Source organism: Malus domestica, chromosome 12 (genome assembly GCF_042453785.1).
Source record: "Malus domestica chromosome 12, GDT2T_hap1".
Lineage (NCBI taxonomy): Eukaryota > Viridiplantae > Streptophyta > Magnoliopsida > Rosales > Rosaceae > Malus > Malus domestica.
Genome location: NC_091672.1, coordinates 24,675,805 through 24,691,872, shown reverse-complemented (window position 1 = coordinate 24,691,872; position 16,068 = coordinate 24,675,805). Strand labels below are relative to the sequence as shown.

General features: G+C 40.4%; 1 protein-coding gene across 3 annotated transcripts; it reads right to left on the bottom strand.

Annotated features, from left to right (window-relative positions):
* Window positions 1-7,962: 7,962 nt before the first annotated feature.
* LOC103450689 (TATA-box-binding protein 1-like) lies at window positions 7,963-13,340 on the bottom strand. Of its 3 annotated transcripts, none has more exons than XM_029089688.2 (9): window positions 13,005-13,340; window positions 12,288-12,375; window positions 11,675-11,746; window positions 10,637-10,687; window positions 10,215-10,259; window positions 10,008-10,100; window positions 8,603-8,746; window positions 8,426-8,505; window positions 7,963-8,270 (listed from the first exon to the last, which is right to left on the bottom strand). In XM_029089688.2, exons 1-8 carry the CDS (start codon window positions 13,082-13,084, stop codon window positions 8,428-8,430), a joined length of 651 nt encoding a protein of 216 aa, XP_028945521.1. In that variant the 5' UTR covers window positions 13,085-13,340; the 3' UTR covers window positions 7,963-8,270; window positions 8,426-8,427. The 3 variants fall into 3 exon arrangements, with proteins under 3 accessions (XP_028945521.1, XP_028945522.1, XP_070665035.1); XM_029089689.2 differs by having other exon boundaries at window positions 7,963-8,260; XM_070808934.1 differs by having other exon boundaries at window positions 8,138-8,277.
* Between the last annotated feature and the right edge of the window lie 2,728 nt (window positions 13,341-16,068).

Genomic DNA, 16,068 nt, shown 5'->3' with positions numbered 1-16,068 from the left:
CGTCTTGACTTGCCTTATCTGTCTCATAGGTAGATGTGGCATCTTCTCTGGAAGTACTCTTCCTCCATCCAGGGGTGGTATCTTTAACTGGTGGAGATGCACAAGGTAATGTATCAATTTCACTTGAAGCTTACTTGTAGTCTCAAGCTTGGTCAAGCGCGATACAAACCATGTAGTAGGAGTCCCCCAAGTCGCCGAGCTAGGGGGTCTGCTGAAAGAGGTGACAGACAAGGTAAGCAATCAGAGCTCCGACTGATTGTTCACTTTCTCCCCATCTTGCAGCAGCATGAAGGATAAAGAGAAGAAAAATGAGAAGAGATGATATGAGATACTTTTGCTTTTGAAGAAGTAACTTTCCACAGGCTTATTCTTGAACTGAGCTGGAGGGTTTTCTGGTTTCCTCCAGAGTATAAGGCCGACTGAAGAATTTGAGGGTCAAAACAAGTCCATCAAATCTAGAGTACGTTCCACCCTGCTGATATGGGATACTTTTGCTTTTGACAGAGTAATGGATGTATCGGCACGTGTGCTGTTACGCTTGTCTCCACATGCTTCCTTGTATCCTTCGCACTTGCCCTATCTGTTCCTCAAGCAGATGCGGAATCTTCCCTGGAAACATAAGATGTTGAAGATGAGTACTCGAGAGCAATGCCAGGTAAGTAATCAGGTAAGGGGTTCCAGGCAGTCAGTTCCTGGCTGGAAGCTTGATTCCAAGTGCTGACTGATTGCTCTCTTTCTCCTTGTCTTGCAGGTAAAAACAAGGCCAAAGGAAAAGACAGGGAAAAAGCATGATATGGGATACTCTTGCTTTTAACCCTGATGATATGAGATATTCTTGCTCTAGTATAGCTTGTTTGCAGAGGTATTATCGGGGGGAAAGAAAGCTGAATATTTCGAAAGGCTTCGTTGGGAGTGCCCTCTCAGATATGATGAAGGGTTGAGCATTTTTGCAGGTCTGCCTGTCCGTTGGGGATGGAGGTCGACATATATAGGAGTCTCCCTAACAACAAGTAGTAATGCTATTCCTTTACCCTGCTTGGTCATAGCACGGTAGTGGGAGCTGCCAGTTTCACATGTTTTAACTATGTCAGAGCACTTTGAAAAAGTGGTCTGTGGTATCTGGCTCTCGAGATTCGGAGAACGATGCCTCTTTGATTTTTGAGAAAGCAATCATGCTGGGGGTCTGGCTCTCGAGATTCGTAGAGCAGTGTCTCTTCGATTTTTGAGGAAGTAATCATGTTGGGAGTCTGGCTCTCGAGATTCGGAGGGCGGTGCCTCTTCGATTTTGGAGCAAGCAATCCTGTTGGGAGTGTTGTCTCGAATGTGAGTAAAGGTTGGGCATGTTTGCTAGTCTACCTTGCCACGAAGCACAAAGGTTGACACACAGGGACTTTCCAATTATCCAGCAATGGTACTGTTCCTTTACCCTCTCTTCGCTTTTGAGAGAGTAGTCATGTTGGGAGTCTGGCTCTCGAGATTCGGAGGACGGTGCCTCTTCGATTTTGGAGCAAGCAATCTTGTTGGGAGTGTTTTCTCGAAAGTGAGTAAAGGTTGGGCATGTTTGCTAGTCTACCTTGCCACGAAGCACAGAGGTTGACACACAGGGACTTTCCAATTATCCAGCAGTGGTACTGTTCCTTTACCCTTGTGGGTAATAATATGGTAGCTAGACCTTCAAAATTTATGTGTCTAAACTTTGTTAGTGCTGTTTCTTTGCTATTCTTTTACCTTTCTTGGTCAGAGCGATGTAGTGGGAGCTGCAAGCTTCACGTGCTCAACTTTGGCAGAGAACTTTGGCAAAGTTATCTGTGGTACCCATGAGCTATGGTTGCGTGTGGGAAGTGGGTGATTGAACAGTAAGATTCATGTGCTTTCTACTTCACCAGAAGTCTTCGACAGAATGCCCATAATTTCTGCAAAGCTGAGTGTGCGTGTGACAGGTGCTGACAAGGTTAGAAAAGTAGGTGCCTCTTCGATTTCTGAGATCGGCCCTCGTGGTCTCTGAGCAGCCCAGCTTTTGAGAAAGCGAGCGCCTCTTCGATTGATTCGGAGAACGATGCCTCATCGATTTTTGAGAAAGCAATCATGCTGGGGGTCTGGCTCTCGAAGATTCGGGGAGCAGTGTCTCTTCGATTTTTGAGAAAGTAATCACGTTGGGAGTCTGGCTCTCGAGATTCGGAGGGCGGTGCCTCTTCGATTTTGGAGCAAGCAATCTTGTTGGGAGTGTTTTCTCGAATGTGAGTAAAGGTTGGGCATGTTTGCTAGTCTACCTTGCCACGAAGCACAGAGGTTGACACACAGGGACTTTCCAATTATCCAGCAATGGTACTGTTCCTTTACCCTCTCTTCGATTTTTAAGAAAGTAGTCATGTTGGGAGTCTGGCTCTCGAGATTCGGAGGACGGTGCCTCTTCGATTTTGGAGCAAGCAATCTTATTGGGAGTGTTTTCTCGAATGTGAGTAAAGGTTGGGCATGTTTGCTAGTCTACCTTGCCACGAAGCACAGAGGTTGACACACAGGGACTTTCCAATTATCCAGCAGTGGTACTGTTCCTTTACCCTTGTGGGTAATAATATGGTAGCTAGACCTTCAAAATTTATGGGTCTAAACTTTGTTAGTGCTGTTTCTTTGCTATTCTTTTACCCTTCTTGGTCAGAGCGATGTAGTGGGAGCTGCAAGCTTCACGTGCTCAACTTTGGCAGAGAACTTTGGCAAAGTTATCTGTGGTACCCATGAGCTATTGTTGCATGTGGGAAGTGGGTGATTGAACAGTAAGATTCATGTGTTTTCTACTTCCCCAGAAGTCTTCGACAGAATGCCCATAATTTCTGCAAAGCTGAGTGTGCGTGTGACGGGTGCTGACAAGGCTGGAAAAGTAGGTGCCTCTTCGATTTCTGAGATCGGCCCTCGTGGTCTTTGGGGAGCCCAGCTTTTGAGAAAGCGAGCGCCTCTTCGATTTCTGAGATCGGCCTTCGTGGTCTTTGAGCAGCCCAACTTTTGAGAAAGCAAACGCCTCTTCGATTTCTGAGATCAACCCTCGTGATCTCTAAGCAGCCCAGCTTTTGAGAAAGCAAACGCCTCTTCGATTTCTGAAGCTCCGTCGAGTGCAGATTTTTATAGAGGCTGGCATTAAGTTCCAAAGCACACTTGAATCTCCACCAGTAGAAGCTTCATTCTTGCACTTCTAAGATCTTGATTTGTCCGACCTCTTCTCTCTTCAACACCTTTGAAAATGTCTGGCCCCTCCGACCGTCGTTTTGACTTGAACCTTGTTGAAGAGGCAGCCCCGCCTTCTCCAGACAACATATGGCGCCCATCCTTCGTCTCCCCTACTGGTCCTCTTACCGTTGGGGATTCCGTGATGAAGAATGATATGACCGCTGCAGTGGTGGCCAGGAACCTTCTCACTCCCAAAGATAACAGACTACTTTCCAAACGGTCTGATGAGTTAGCTGTTAAGGATTCGCTGGCTCTCAGTGTTCAGTGTGCAGGTTCTGTGTCTAATATGGCCCAACGCCTATTTGCTCGAACCCGCCAAGTTGAATCCTTGGCGGCTGAAGTGATGAGTCTCAAACAGGAGATTAGAGGGCTCAAGCATGAGAATAAACAGTTGCACCGGCTTGCACATGACTATGCTACAAACATGAAGAGGAAGCTTGACCAGATGAAGGAAACTGATGGTCAGGTTTTACTTGATCATCAGAGATTTGTGGGTTTGTTCCAAAGGCATTTATTGCCTTCGTCTTCTGGGGCTGTACCGCGTAATGAAGCTCTGAATGATCAACCTCTGATGCCTCCTCCTTCTAGGGTTCTGTCCAGTACTGAAGCTCCAAATGATCCCCCTCCGGTGCCTTCTCTTTCTGGGGCTCTACCGACTGCTGAGACTTCTCCTAAGCAACCTTTGTGAAGGCTCCGTCTTGTGTGTTTATTTTGACTCATGTATATGTACATATTTGTAACTGATCGGGGATATCAATAAATAAGCTTTCCTTCATTTCAACGTATTGTGTTAAATACACCAAAGCCTTCTTCGCTAAGTTCTTTGAATTTTCTTTTGTTGAAGCTTGTATGTTGAAGCTTTCTGAGTGGAGCATGTAGGTTGGGGTAGTGTTCCCTTAATTTCCCGAGTGAGGAAAACTTCTCGGTTGGAGACTTGGAAAATCCAAGTCACTGAGTGGGATCGGCTATATGAATCTTAGAACGCCATTGTGCTCGATCCTGTGTCATGTCCTTCGTTAGATCCAAGTACTCTAAGTCTTTTCTTAGAGTCTCTTCCAAAGTTTTCCTAGGTCTTCCTCTACCCCTTCGGCCCTGAACCTCTGTCCCATAGTCGCATCTTCTAATCGGAGCGTCAGTAGGCCTTCTTTGCACATGTCCAAACCACCGTAACCGATTTTCTCTCATCTTTCCTTCAATTTCGGCTACTCCTACTTTACCCCGGATATCCTCATTCCTAATCTTATCCTTTCTCGTGTGCCCACACATCCAACGAAGCATCCTCATCTCCGCTACACCCATTTTGTGTACGTGTTGATGTTTCACCGCCCAACATTCTGTGCCATACAGCATCGCCGGCCTTATTGCCGTCCTATAAAATTTTCCCTTGAGCTTCAATGGCATACGGCGGTCACACAACACGCCGGATGCACTCTTCCACTTCATCCATCCAGCTTGTATTCTATGGTTGAGATCTCCATCTAATTCTCCGTTCTTTTGCAAGATAGATCCTAGGTAACGAAAACGGTCGCTTTTTGGTATTTCTTGATCTCCGATCCTCACCCCTAACTCGTTTTGGCCTCCATTTGCACTGAACTTGCACTCCATATATTCTGTCTTTGATCGGCTTAGGCGAAGACCTTTAGATTCCAACACTTCTCTCCAAAGGTTAAGCTTTGCATTTACCCCTTCCTGAGTTTCATCTATCAACACTATATCGTCTGCGAAAAGCATACACCAAGGAATATCATCTTGAATATGTCCTGTTAACTCATCCATTACCAACGCAAAAAGGTAAGGACTTAAGGATGAGCCTTGATGTAATCCTACAGTTATGGGAAAGCTTTCGGTTTGTCCTTCATGAGTTCTTACGGCAGTCTTTGCTCCTTCATACATATCCTTTATAGCTTGGATATATGCTACTCGTACTCCTTTCTTCTCTAAAATCCTCCAAAGAATGTCTCTTGGGACCCTATCATACGCTTTTTCCAAATCTATAAAGACCATGTGTAAATCCTTTTTCCCATCTCTATATCTTTCCATCAATCTTCGTAAGAGATAGATTGCCTCCATGGTTGAGCGCCCTGGCATGAACCCGAATTGGTTGTCCGAAACCCGTGTCTCTTGCCTCAATCTATGCTCAATGACTCTCTCCCAGAGCTTCATTGTATGACTCATTAGCTTAATACCCCTATAGTTCATGCAATTTTGTACGTCGCCCTTATTCTTGTAGATAGGCACCAAAGTGCTCGTTCGCCACTCATTTGGCATCTTCTTCGTTTTCAAAATCCTATTGAAAAGGTCAGTGAGCCATGTTATACCTGTCTCTCCCAAAAGTTTCCACACTTCGATTGGTATATTGTCTGGGCCTATTGCTTTTTTATGCTTCATCTTCTTCAAAGCTACAACCACTTCTTCCTTCCGGATTCGACGATAAAAAGAGTAGTTTCTACACTCTTCTGAGTTACTCAACTCCCCTAAAGAATCACTCATTTCATGTCCTTCATTGAAAAGATTATGAAAATAACCTCTCCATCTGTCTTTAACCGCGTTCTCTGTAGCAAGAACCTTTCCATCCTCATCCTTGATGCACCTCACTTGGTTTAAGTCCCTTGTCTTCTTTTCCCTTGCTCTAGATAGTTTATAGATATCCAACTCTCCTTCTTTGGTATCTAGTCGTTTATACATATCGTCATAAGCCGCTAACTTAGCTTCTCTGACAGCTTTTTTCGCCTCTTGCTTCGCTTTTCTATACCTTTCACCATTTTCATCGGTCCTCTCCTTGTATAAGGCTTTACAACATTCCTTCTTAGCCTTCACCTTTGTTTGTACCTCCTCATTCCACCACCAAGATTCCTTTTGGTGTGGGGCAAAGCCCTTGGACTCTCCTAATACCTCTTTTGCTACTTTTCGGATACAACTAGCCATGGAATCCCACATTTGGCTAGCTTCCCCCTCTCTATCCCACACACATTGGGTGATTACCTTCTCTTTGAAAATGACTTGTTTTTCTTCTTTTAGATTCCACCATCTAGTCCTTGGGCACTTCCAAGTCTTGTTCTTTTGTCTTACTCTTTTGATATGTATATCCATCACCAACAAGCGATGTTGATTAGCCACGCTCTCTCCTGGTATAACTTTGCAATCCTTACAAGTTATACGATCCCCTTTCCTCATTAGAAGAAAATCTATTTGTGTTTTTGACGACCCACTCTTGTAGGTGATCACATGTTCTTCTCTCTTCTTAAAGAAGGTGTTGGCTAAGAAGAGATCATATGCCATTGCAAAATCCAAGATAGCTTCCCCATCCTCGTTTCTCTCCCCAAAACCATGGCCACCATGAAAACCTCCATAGTTGCCTGTCTCCCTGCCCACGTGTCCATTTAAATCTCCTCCTATAAATAACTTCTCCGTCTGAGCAATTCCTTGCACCAAGTCTCCAAGATCTTCCCAAAATTTCTCCTTCGAACTCGTATCCAACCCTACTTGAGGTGCGTACGCACTAATCACATTGATAAGTTCTTGTCCTATTACAATCTTGATTGCCATGATTCTATCTCCTACCCTCTTGACATCTACAACATCTTGTACCAAGGTCTTGTCCACGATGATGCCAACACCGTTTCTCGTTCTATTTGTGCCCGAATACCAAAGTTTAAACCCTGAGTTTTCTAGATCCTTTGCCTTACTACCAACCCACTTAGTTTCTTGTAGGCACATAATATTTATCCTTCTCCTCACCATAACTTCCACTACTTCCATAGATTTTCCCGTTAAGGTTCCTATATTCCACGTTCCTAAACGCATTTTGCTCTCTTGAACTCTACCCTTCTGTCCTAACTTCTTCACCCTCCCCCGTCTAATAGGATCAAAGTACTTCTTTTGTGTGTCCCGGGTAAAGTTGATAGGAGCATATGCTCCCAAACAACTTTGAGTGGAGTCGTTCGAAAAGAAGTTTCTATGGCCCCCTTGCTCATTTAACACTGCATCCGGGTGCCGATGAAGATACAGCGACCCTTGCTCACTTATCACTGTGCTCAGGCCACACAGCGCGCCACTTACGGGTGACGCCCTAGCTTTAGCGCGATTTTGTTCTGGATTCATTTTCATAAGGATTCGACGTGATCATGGAGTGCCGGCTGTCGACTACCTGACGCCCTCCCCCTCCTCCTTTATCCGGGCTTGGGACCGGCCATGTAAGACATAGGCGGAGTTATTTACTAACACATGTAAAGAAAAAAAAATGTTATTTTAAAATTCGTAATTAAATACCTAAAATGAAATATCAAGCATGCATACACCTTTTTATTAATTATTTATCAGTCATTTTCTAATTCAGATATCATCCTTCAACTTCTTTCGATCAAACCTACCAGAACTTGTTGCCGTCGGACCCTTCACTCACTGTAAATATCATATTTGTAATTAACGTGTACGCATTGAAATGGGTAATTCCCATGTCTGTTGCTTTTACTTTTTCAATCAACCACGTCAATCCAAATTCTACGGCAATCTTCTTGAACACCTTACTAACTTGAGCGTCAGATTATTTTTTCTAGGAACAGGGCTTCTGCGGTAGGGAAACATGGTGTCATGCTTCTCAACATGGATCGAAGATTATTTATCGGAGAATCCGAAAGATGATGATGGTATTATTATTAGGGAATCAGAGATTAGAATGGTTGATACAATGTAAACTTTATATGCTTGGAAGCTGGTAAGAGGAAAATTGCAAAAACACGCGAGTATAAAACTATTATGTTTCATTTCACATTACAATTAATTTGAACAATGTGAAAAAAAGATCATATATCTTTGTAATGACCATAATTGTGCTAAGTTGCCAAAAAAATTTAAGAATTAAACGCGTACGCCTAAACCGCCAAATCCGCAAAATTGCCGAATATTGGTTTGGTTTGCTTTCAGGTGAAACCGGTCCAAATCGAACCATTAACCCTTTCAGCAACTGACCAGAGATGAGCAAAAATGTTGAAGCAGACATTGCCAACCAACAGCACCGGAGCTACGTTGCGAGACGTGTCTACTGGAAACAGCTTACATATGCAAGTATGAACGAAAAGAGAGAAGAAAGTAAATATGAGGAAGCAATTAGCAATACGGTGCTATAGAAACATCCAAAAGTTAAGATTTCATCAAGCAACACAATTTTTACTTATTTTATATATTTTTGGTCGTAAAGAAGGCGCACCATTACTGTTGCTGGACCTTCCTGAACTCTGTAAGGACAGGGTACATGTTCTCGAACGCCTTATACGTGTCCTCTCTCACCTAAGACATCAAATTAAACATAACATTAACAACAAATGTCTATCTGCAAATGCAGGAGAACTGAAACAAGAGGTGCACAATAAAAACAGCAAATCACCTTTGCACCAGTAATAACAATTTTCCCCGACACAAATATAAGAAGAACAACATTCTTCTTCTTCTTTGGCAGCTCCAACTCCTGTGGCTCCTTCTGCTCCATCTTCATGCGATATATCAGCCCTGGGAAAATTTCTGGCTCATACTGCAACAACATAACACAAGATAATGTCAGTTCTTGAAATAGCGACTACGGAGCATACCAACAACAACAACAACAAAGCCTTATCCCACTAAGTGGACTACGGAGCATACCAGCCAGTACAAATTTTTCAAAAGTCAATTAGAAACAAAGGAAAAGGACTTATTGTGAACCTTCTTTTTCTTCACCAAACTAAAGAATCCCAACTACAGAATTTCAAAAATGCTCCCACACCCAAATCAATACTGTAATCCCGAAACACACTCAATTTTTCAGCTTGTTAGACCTATACTTAGTGGGAAAAGGCTTTGTTGTTGTTGTTGTTGTTAGACCTATATGCATTTAGTCCAAATTTCTTACTGCAAAAATCTGTTCGGCCCCTATGATTCATGTATAGGGCACATACACTGTCCTATCATAATGTTGGCTCAAAATAAGCGTTGTTTCTAGGATTCATGTGTTTTTTTTTTCTGGTCTGATATGTATTGGGTATATATTGGTTTCGGAGTCATGAATTACATTTCGTAGTCGCTAGTAGAAATTTATAAATAGGCTTGTAAACCTTAATTTTGGGACATGAAGTAACTAGCAGAAATGTCCAGCAAGCATTTGCTCGTCTCTAGGATGTGTGATGCCTAAGATCTCTAAAAGTGATTCCTAGACGCTTACTGGTAAGATTCCATTAGTTTTTAAGCCGTCTTGTAAATTTCTCTTCTCATCCTTGAATGTCCTTGTTGCACAGTTGCACTTTTACCTATCAACAATTTACAGCACACAGATTCTCGTCTAGTTTTTATCCCTTTGTTGTTAATTGTTACTATTATCCTTCATTTTTATACTTATATTCACACTTATCAAGAATGAAAAGAGTATAAATGACATTTTATACATTCTGGCAAGGAATGTTTGCTTAACAACATTATAGATGAATTGGGTCACCGATTCAATATATATCAAAATGCACCTAGAATGCTAATGCCCACACAAAAGACGTTGAACTCATTAATTATGAGCAACTAAAAGCAAAATTTCAAAATGCAAAGGTAATAATCTCATGTCCTTGATCATAAAATATAAACACCTAAATCGCCAACCACACACTAAAATGATCATCCCAAGAGTAGAACAACATGGACACCAGATCATGAATGAAACTTAAATCAAATCTCAATGGAGAAAAATTATGAAAACATAAACAAAAACAGAAAAAGCTTAAAAATCATGTCAATTACAAACAATTATGGGACAGATAGTTCCAACTTACACTTGAAAAGGCACCATGGGAGTATGCAAGGCCCTCAAGTCTTATTGGGAATTTAACGTCACAGGACGCAACAATATTTCTAATCTCGAATCTCTGAAATTCACAAAAACATGTATTAAGGAAATAATCAAAAGTGTAATATAAAGGACTTATTCCAAATGGCTTTAAACGAGAGGCAGAGAGAGTGAGAGACAGATATATATATACCTGAAACTTAACAGCAAACCCAAGCTTTTGGATGATTCGAGCATACTGGGAACCAAAAATATTCAAGTCAGATGAAAGAAGTTCCACAGTATGTCCTTGCAACCTAATTAAGATTCACTAATCTAATTACATAAAACAATAATTATGTAAAGGATAATCATTGACTAATAACTGTGTAATCATTGACTACAAAACCACACCCACTCGTGATTGTGACCATTAACAAAGGCCAAATGATTTCAGTCACTGACTCAGGGTACTTAAGGTCGATACCAAAATTTTTAAGCCAACAAGGGTAAAAGTCCATTGTCACTCTACTCCTGCCTTAAAATGCCTAAAAACGCATAAAGACATGAAATCTCCCAAATATATAGCGCTATGTTTCATTATCATAGTAACATCTGTAAGCATGCAACATTTACCTTCCTTGCTGCTAGTTTTGACTGCTCTTCACTTTTCGCACCTGTGCATACCTGAAGTACCAGAGAGATTAAATCTCTTAACCAGAGGCAAAAATGGTATGATGGGTGCATAACTCAAATACATTACAAATAAGGGAGGAGGGAAAAGGGAGGGGGCTTTATCATGTTCAAATGGCCATGAAAATGTAATGCAGTAATCAACCAAGGTTTTGATGTGAGTAAATTTTTAAAACCCAGTTTTGGTTGCAGAAGTGCTGGATGCAAAAACAGGAGTTTATGGCAACAACGCACAACTGTCCATGGCTTCCAATAAAAGAAGATAACGTATACATAATTTCAGAAAGTAACAAGTAATTCAATTCCAAGTCTAACACGTACACACGCCATTTCAAATGAAAATCATAAAAGGATCACTCCATCTCCAAAATATCATGTTAACCTGAGCATCAACATTTGTCAATTTAAGATTCAAGGTACTGTACATCTTGAACAAACAAATGCAATTCAGACGACCAGAACTGGTATTAAACATACACAGCGATTTAGATTTCATAATCAAAATAAGCAACCAAACAATGGTCCCTTTTGGGGATATTCTATAAGTTAAACATTTATCATTACTTCACGACTAAGACAATAAACTATAGTGAGAGAAGGCCAAAATGAATTACTAAGACTTAGCATGACAATTGCCATGCTCATGTACGAAGGGATACAAATCATACAATTACAAACACATCTGCAAATTCACAATCATGTATGAACTAGATCCATAGCCATGTCAACAGATACTAGCACAATCAACTGGAGTATGATAAGCAAAAACATATCAAGTAAGATAAATCGTTCCATCAGATCTCACAAGGTAGTATGGATTTAAGAACAAAGACATTTACGACCAAAGGTGGAACCGAACAGGATGCAAGGAGATTCAAAAGCATGCCAGTTCCAAAAATGTAACCAAAAAAAACAGGAACAGATGAAATGAAATCATCCAGTTGTCAACAAGTAAAATGGAAGAAATTTTTAATAGCTCACCATATTTCCAGAGGCAAATATCAAAGCTGTAGTTTTTGGTTCCGTTATTCTCATAATGACCGCGGCAAAACGCTGCAGGACCATTCAATAACTAAGAAGTTAGGATTCAGTTAGAAGTCACATTGAGATAGATCCATGTGTTTGTTTCAGACGGGGAAGAGAGAGAGAGAGAGAGAGAGAGAGAGAGAGAGAGAGAGAGAGAGAGAGAGAGAGAGAGAGAGAGAGAGAGAGAGAGAGAGAGAGAGAGAGAGAGAGAGAGAGAGAGAGAGAGAGAGAGAGAGAGAGAGAGAGAGAGAGAGAGATGAGAGAGAGAGAGAGAGAGAGAGAGAGAGAGAGAGAGAGAGAGAGAGAGAGAGAGAGAGAGAGAGAGAGAGAGAGAGAGAGAGAGAAACCCAACCAAGATTCCACCAATTTTATAAGATACTTGGAATCACTGAATTCTCAACTCAGCTAAAGTAGCCAGCCCTTAATTAAGGTATCAGTCAACCGACAATAGCATCACATCCAACTACTACTTCCTAAAGAACCCAGTATAACATATTTCGGAAGAGTGAGCTAGAACCAGTTAACAGTCAATACACTACTGAAATTAATTATACATACTCTTGCATACCTTGGGATTGTACTCTGCATTCCGAGCTTGCAACACAATTTGCTTGAGATCCAGCTTGCAACCCAAAAAAGCTGTAGATACAATATTACTACAAACACAACCAGAACAGAAGGATTACTAGACTTCTTATTAAGCACAAAATACTCCAGCTTGTAAATAATGCAATCACTATAAAAGAATAAGAAAATAAATTAAGATTAAAAAATGCATATCATGAACTAATGAATACCAAACTTGGTGGATTTCATTACCGAACTGGCCCGCAATAAAGAAAGTTACTCTTTTCGTGCAAGCAAGTTTTGATGACAAGTTTTAGCCATGGCTTCATTTACAATAACAGAGATCACTATCAAATGAAATCTTTCATTGACGGCCATCTAATTCATTTCTACCCTAAATTCGACTTCAACCAGAAAAATCAAAAGAATTTCAATCCCTTCAAGAACCCAAAAACAACATCTTGGAGATATAAATGAATAAGTATACACTAGAACTTTAAATCCTCTTTTCCCTTTAGGAAACCAGAACCCTGTAACCCCCATAAACCCACAAACGGATATTCCTAGCATAAAACCAAGAAAACCAATAACATTCAAACGGTTTAGAGCATTTACCCTGCACCCGCGGTCCTGGGTTCAGTCCCCCCTCCCCAAAAATACCCAGAATCCAGAATTAGAATAACCACATAACAAATGAGTGAGAGAGAGAGAGAGATACTGAATAGTGGGAACAATGCCAGAGGGGTGAATGGAAAGATCCACAGGCTGCTTATCTTCAGATCCACCTTGTTCTTCCATTCCCTGTATTTTGGACCGGCGATTGTTTAAATTGTATTATACAGAAGAAGAAAAATTGAATCTTATTAAGGGTTTCTTGTGTTGCTGCCTCAAATTCTTCGACGTTTCTTGGCGGGCAAATTGGAATTTGGGGACGGAAGTTTTCAAATTAGGGTTTTTTTTATAGTTTTTGATGGAAGAAAATTGTGAACGATGGCGGGCTTTTGTTTGGGTTTAGGACTTCCAGTCACTCTTCCGTTTTACATTTGGGAACATATACATATACGGCGGTGTCGTTTTAGTAATTTAATGAAATAAAATAAGCTCTTCGGTGACAAAAGCCGAAAATTTAATATTTATTCGGCCAATCCTTCCGAATGTTTATTCAAAATTTGACCAGAGTATGCCGAAAGGTTCTCAAAATTAACAAAAATGTGTGAGCAGTAAAAATGAATGTGAATAACACTATCCTTTTAATTATCATCTCTCTCTCAAGCCACTCTTTTGTAATAATTACCTGCATACGTAGTATGTGGTCTCATTCTAGCTAATATTCATGGCAAGTTGAATACAAGTCTCGCATCGAGAAATTGAGAAAATAAAATAAAATATATATGTGTATAGTTGCACTCCTGAATTTCTAATAACACCGAGGCCCTTTAAGAAAAACTTTACACCTCTTAAACTACATATGGTCAAATTGAGAATAATATGCTAGACCTTTTGGCTCATCTCTCTAAAACTTTAACATGGCATGTTGACCAACTTCTAATAGGAAAACAAAGAATTGGCACATGATCAATTAATTAGCCTCCTAATTGACTTGATTCTTAATATTTCAGCCTTATTTACAGTGAAACTTAGCGTCGCATAAATAGTAAAAGAATGCAGATCGAGAGAAGCTGGATGATCTCAGTTGTTCACTTCAACAAGCTCAGCTAATTAGTAGTGGTGCTCGCTGCTCATGAAGTCAAGTAGTGCTTGTATCCCAGGGCATTGGATTAGCGTCAGATTGAAACTTGAGAATCCCTTCAGCTATGATGCACGTATACTTCACTTTGGTCGTGTATCCCCTATGCGAGATTTTGTCGGATACGATACTCGTCTGATAATGTCATTGTCAACAAATATGGCTTTGTCTTGATGGATACGCGTATTTCATATGAGAGATACTTTTACACTTTCAGATAAGAAAATAAAAGGAAAAATTTAATATGAGACATAGCTTAAACTGAAATCTGATCAATACAAAGAACTTGAATTTGAATTTGGATGATGAAATCGAATTCTTGTTTGTCCAAACTTGTTTTAAATTATATATTTTTAATTGATGTGTATATGATGTACTGTATCCTATTTTTTAGAGATTGTTTGTATTGCCATGTCGTATCATCACCGCATCCATACTTGTATCCGTATCCGTGTTTCATAGCCCCTCAATTTGGAGAATAAAACAAGTGTCGAGATGATGATGACGATGAAGATTTCGGGGATGACAATGCTTGCAGTATTTCTATAACCATTCGAGAGGCGGCAATCTTCCCAAAGGAGGCAAAGCTTCGTTAAGTTCTGCAATGACACCAACCAATTCGGAGACAACGCAGCCCCTTGACAACTTCCTTTTACTAGGCAAGTTAAATTTGGATTTGGTTGTAGGTGGCATTCAATGTTTCTTCACTGTTTTGGCTTGGCCAATACTCCAAGTGAGAACATAGAGAACAATTGAAAACTAGCTCTAGGCTAATGACAGAATGCTTTGAGTTTAGTGACAAGGGTACTCAGATTTTTGCAATATTGGAAAACATCAAATGGGATGGACCCTCAACAGCAAACATTAAGAGCATCTCCACCGACTTTATTGCCTTTGCAATTGGGTCAAATTGCCTCCAACCCAAAAAAAACTCCTCCACGGTCCAAAATTGGAGAGGCAATTGCTTCAAGGGCTGATTGCACCTTGCAATAATTACACGGGCTTCTGCCCTTTCAACTGACAGAGGGGGTGGGGGGCCTCACCCATGTGACAGCCAGCCCAGCCCAGCCCACAGATAACAGCACGATTATGTTTGTTCGTAATGCTATATTTTGATATGTAATTAAAGTTAAATGATTGGAGCTAAATACTGAATTTATTTTCAAAGATCAAACTTACTAAGTACATAATTACAAGGCACAAAACATAATATATATATATATATATATTGTAAACACGAAAATTCCTGAAACAAACGAGACAAGAACACGTTTATAAAATAATATTTTGTATTGATGATTTAGGGGTTACAATCTCTTCTACAAATTTAGCATCTGATTCTATCTTTGTAATTTGTAGATTTGATGTTGTTGATCCAAAGGGCCGTCGAGACTTGATCTTGGGATAAACAGTTGTGCGGATTTGTTGACGTCGTTGATCCAAATGGCCGTCGAGGCTTAATCTAGGGATGAACGAATGATGAATGATGAACAATTTCTTCAAGGGCTGTTGGGGCTTGATTTTGAATGAGGATTTGACGAAGAACGAAGAGAGCTTTCTTGATCCTTCGGGATTTGATTGGGAGCTTTGGAGTTTCAAAGCTTCAAGGTTGTGGTGTGAGGTGAATTGGTTATGAATTGGTTCCCCCAAATAAATGCCTTGGCTTCCTATTTATAGAATTCCAAAACTTGATTTTTGGGTTTAAATAATCAGATGAAATAAATTATTTCTGCCAAGCATTGACACGTGTCATGTTTGATGACTTTTCTGATGATTCTCGATTTTTTTGTTGAGTCACATGCTATGTGTAAAATTTATGTGACACGTGAACGTTGAAATTCTAATTATTGATCAACATTTATTTCACCAAAATTTCGATGTCTATATATATATATATATATATATATATATATATAAATATAGGGATAGTAATTGTCTTTGCCCTTTCTTCTTCCAAACATGGACTTGCATACAAACAATTATTGTTTAGAGTGAATAGTAAGAGCAATTTTATTGCTCTTGCCCTCCAATTGCC

Excerpts from the sequence above, each read along its gene's own strand:
- LOC103450689 (XM_029089688.2), bottom strand. The coding sequence starts at position 13,084 with ATGGAAGAACAAGGTGGATCTGAAGATAAGCAGCCTGTGGATCTTTCC. Across the intron at positions 12,376-13,004 it reads GGCATTGTTCCCACTATTCA|TAATATTGTATCTACAGCTT; the intron begins GTATCTCTCTCT and ends TTGTGTTTGTAG. Across the intron at positions 8,747-10,007 it reads CCCATGGTGCCTTTTCAAGT|TATGAGCCAGAAATTTTCCC; the intron begins GTAAGTTGGAAC and ends ATGTTGTTGCAG.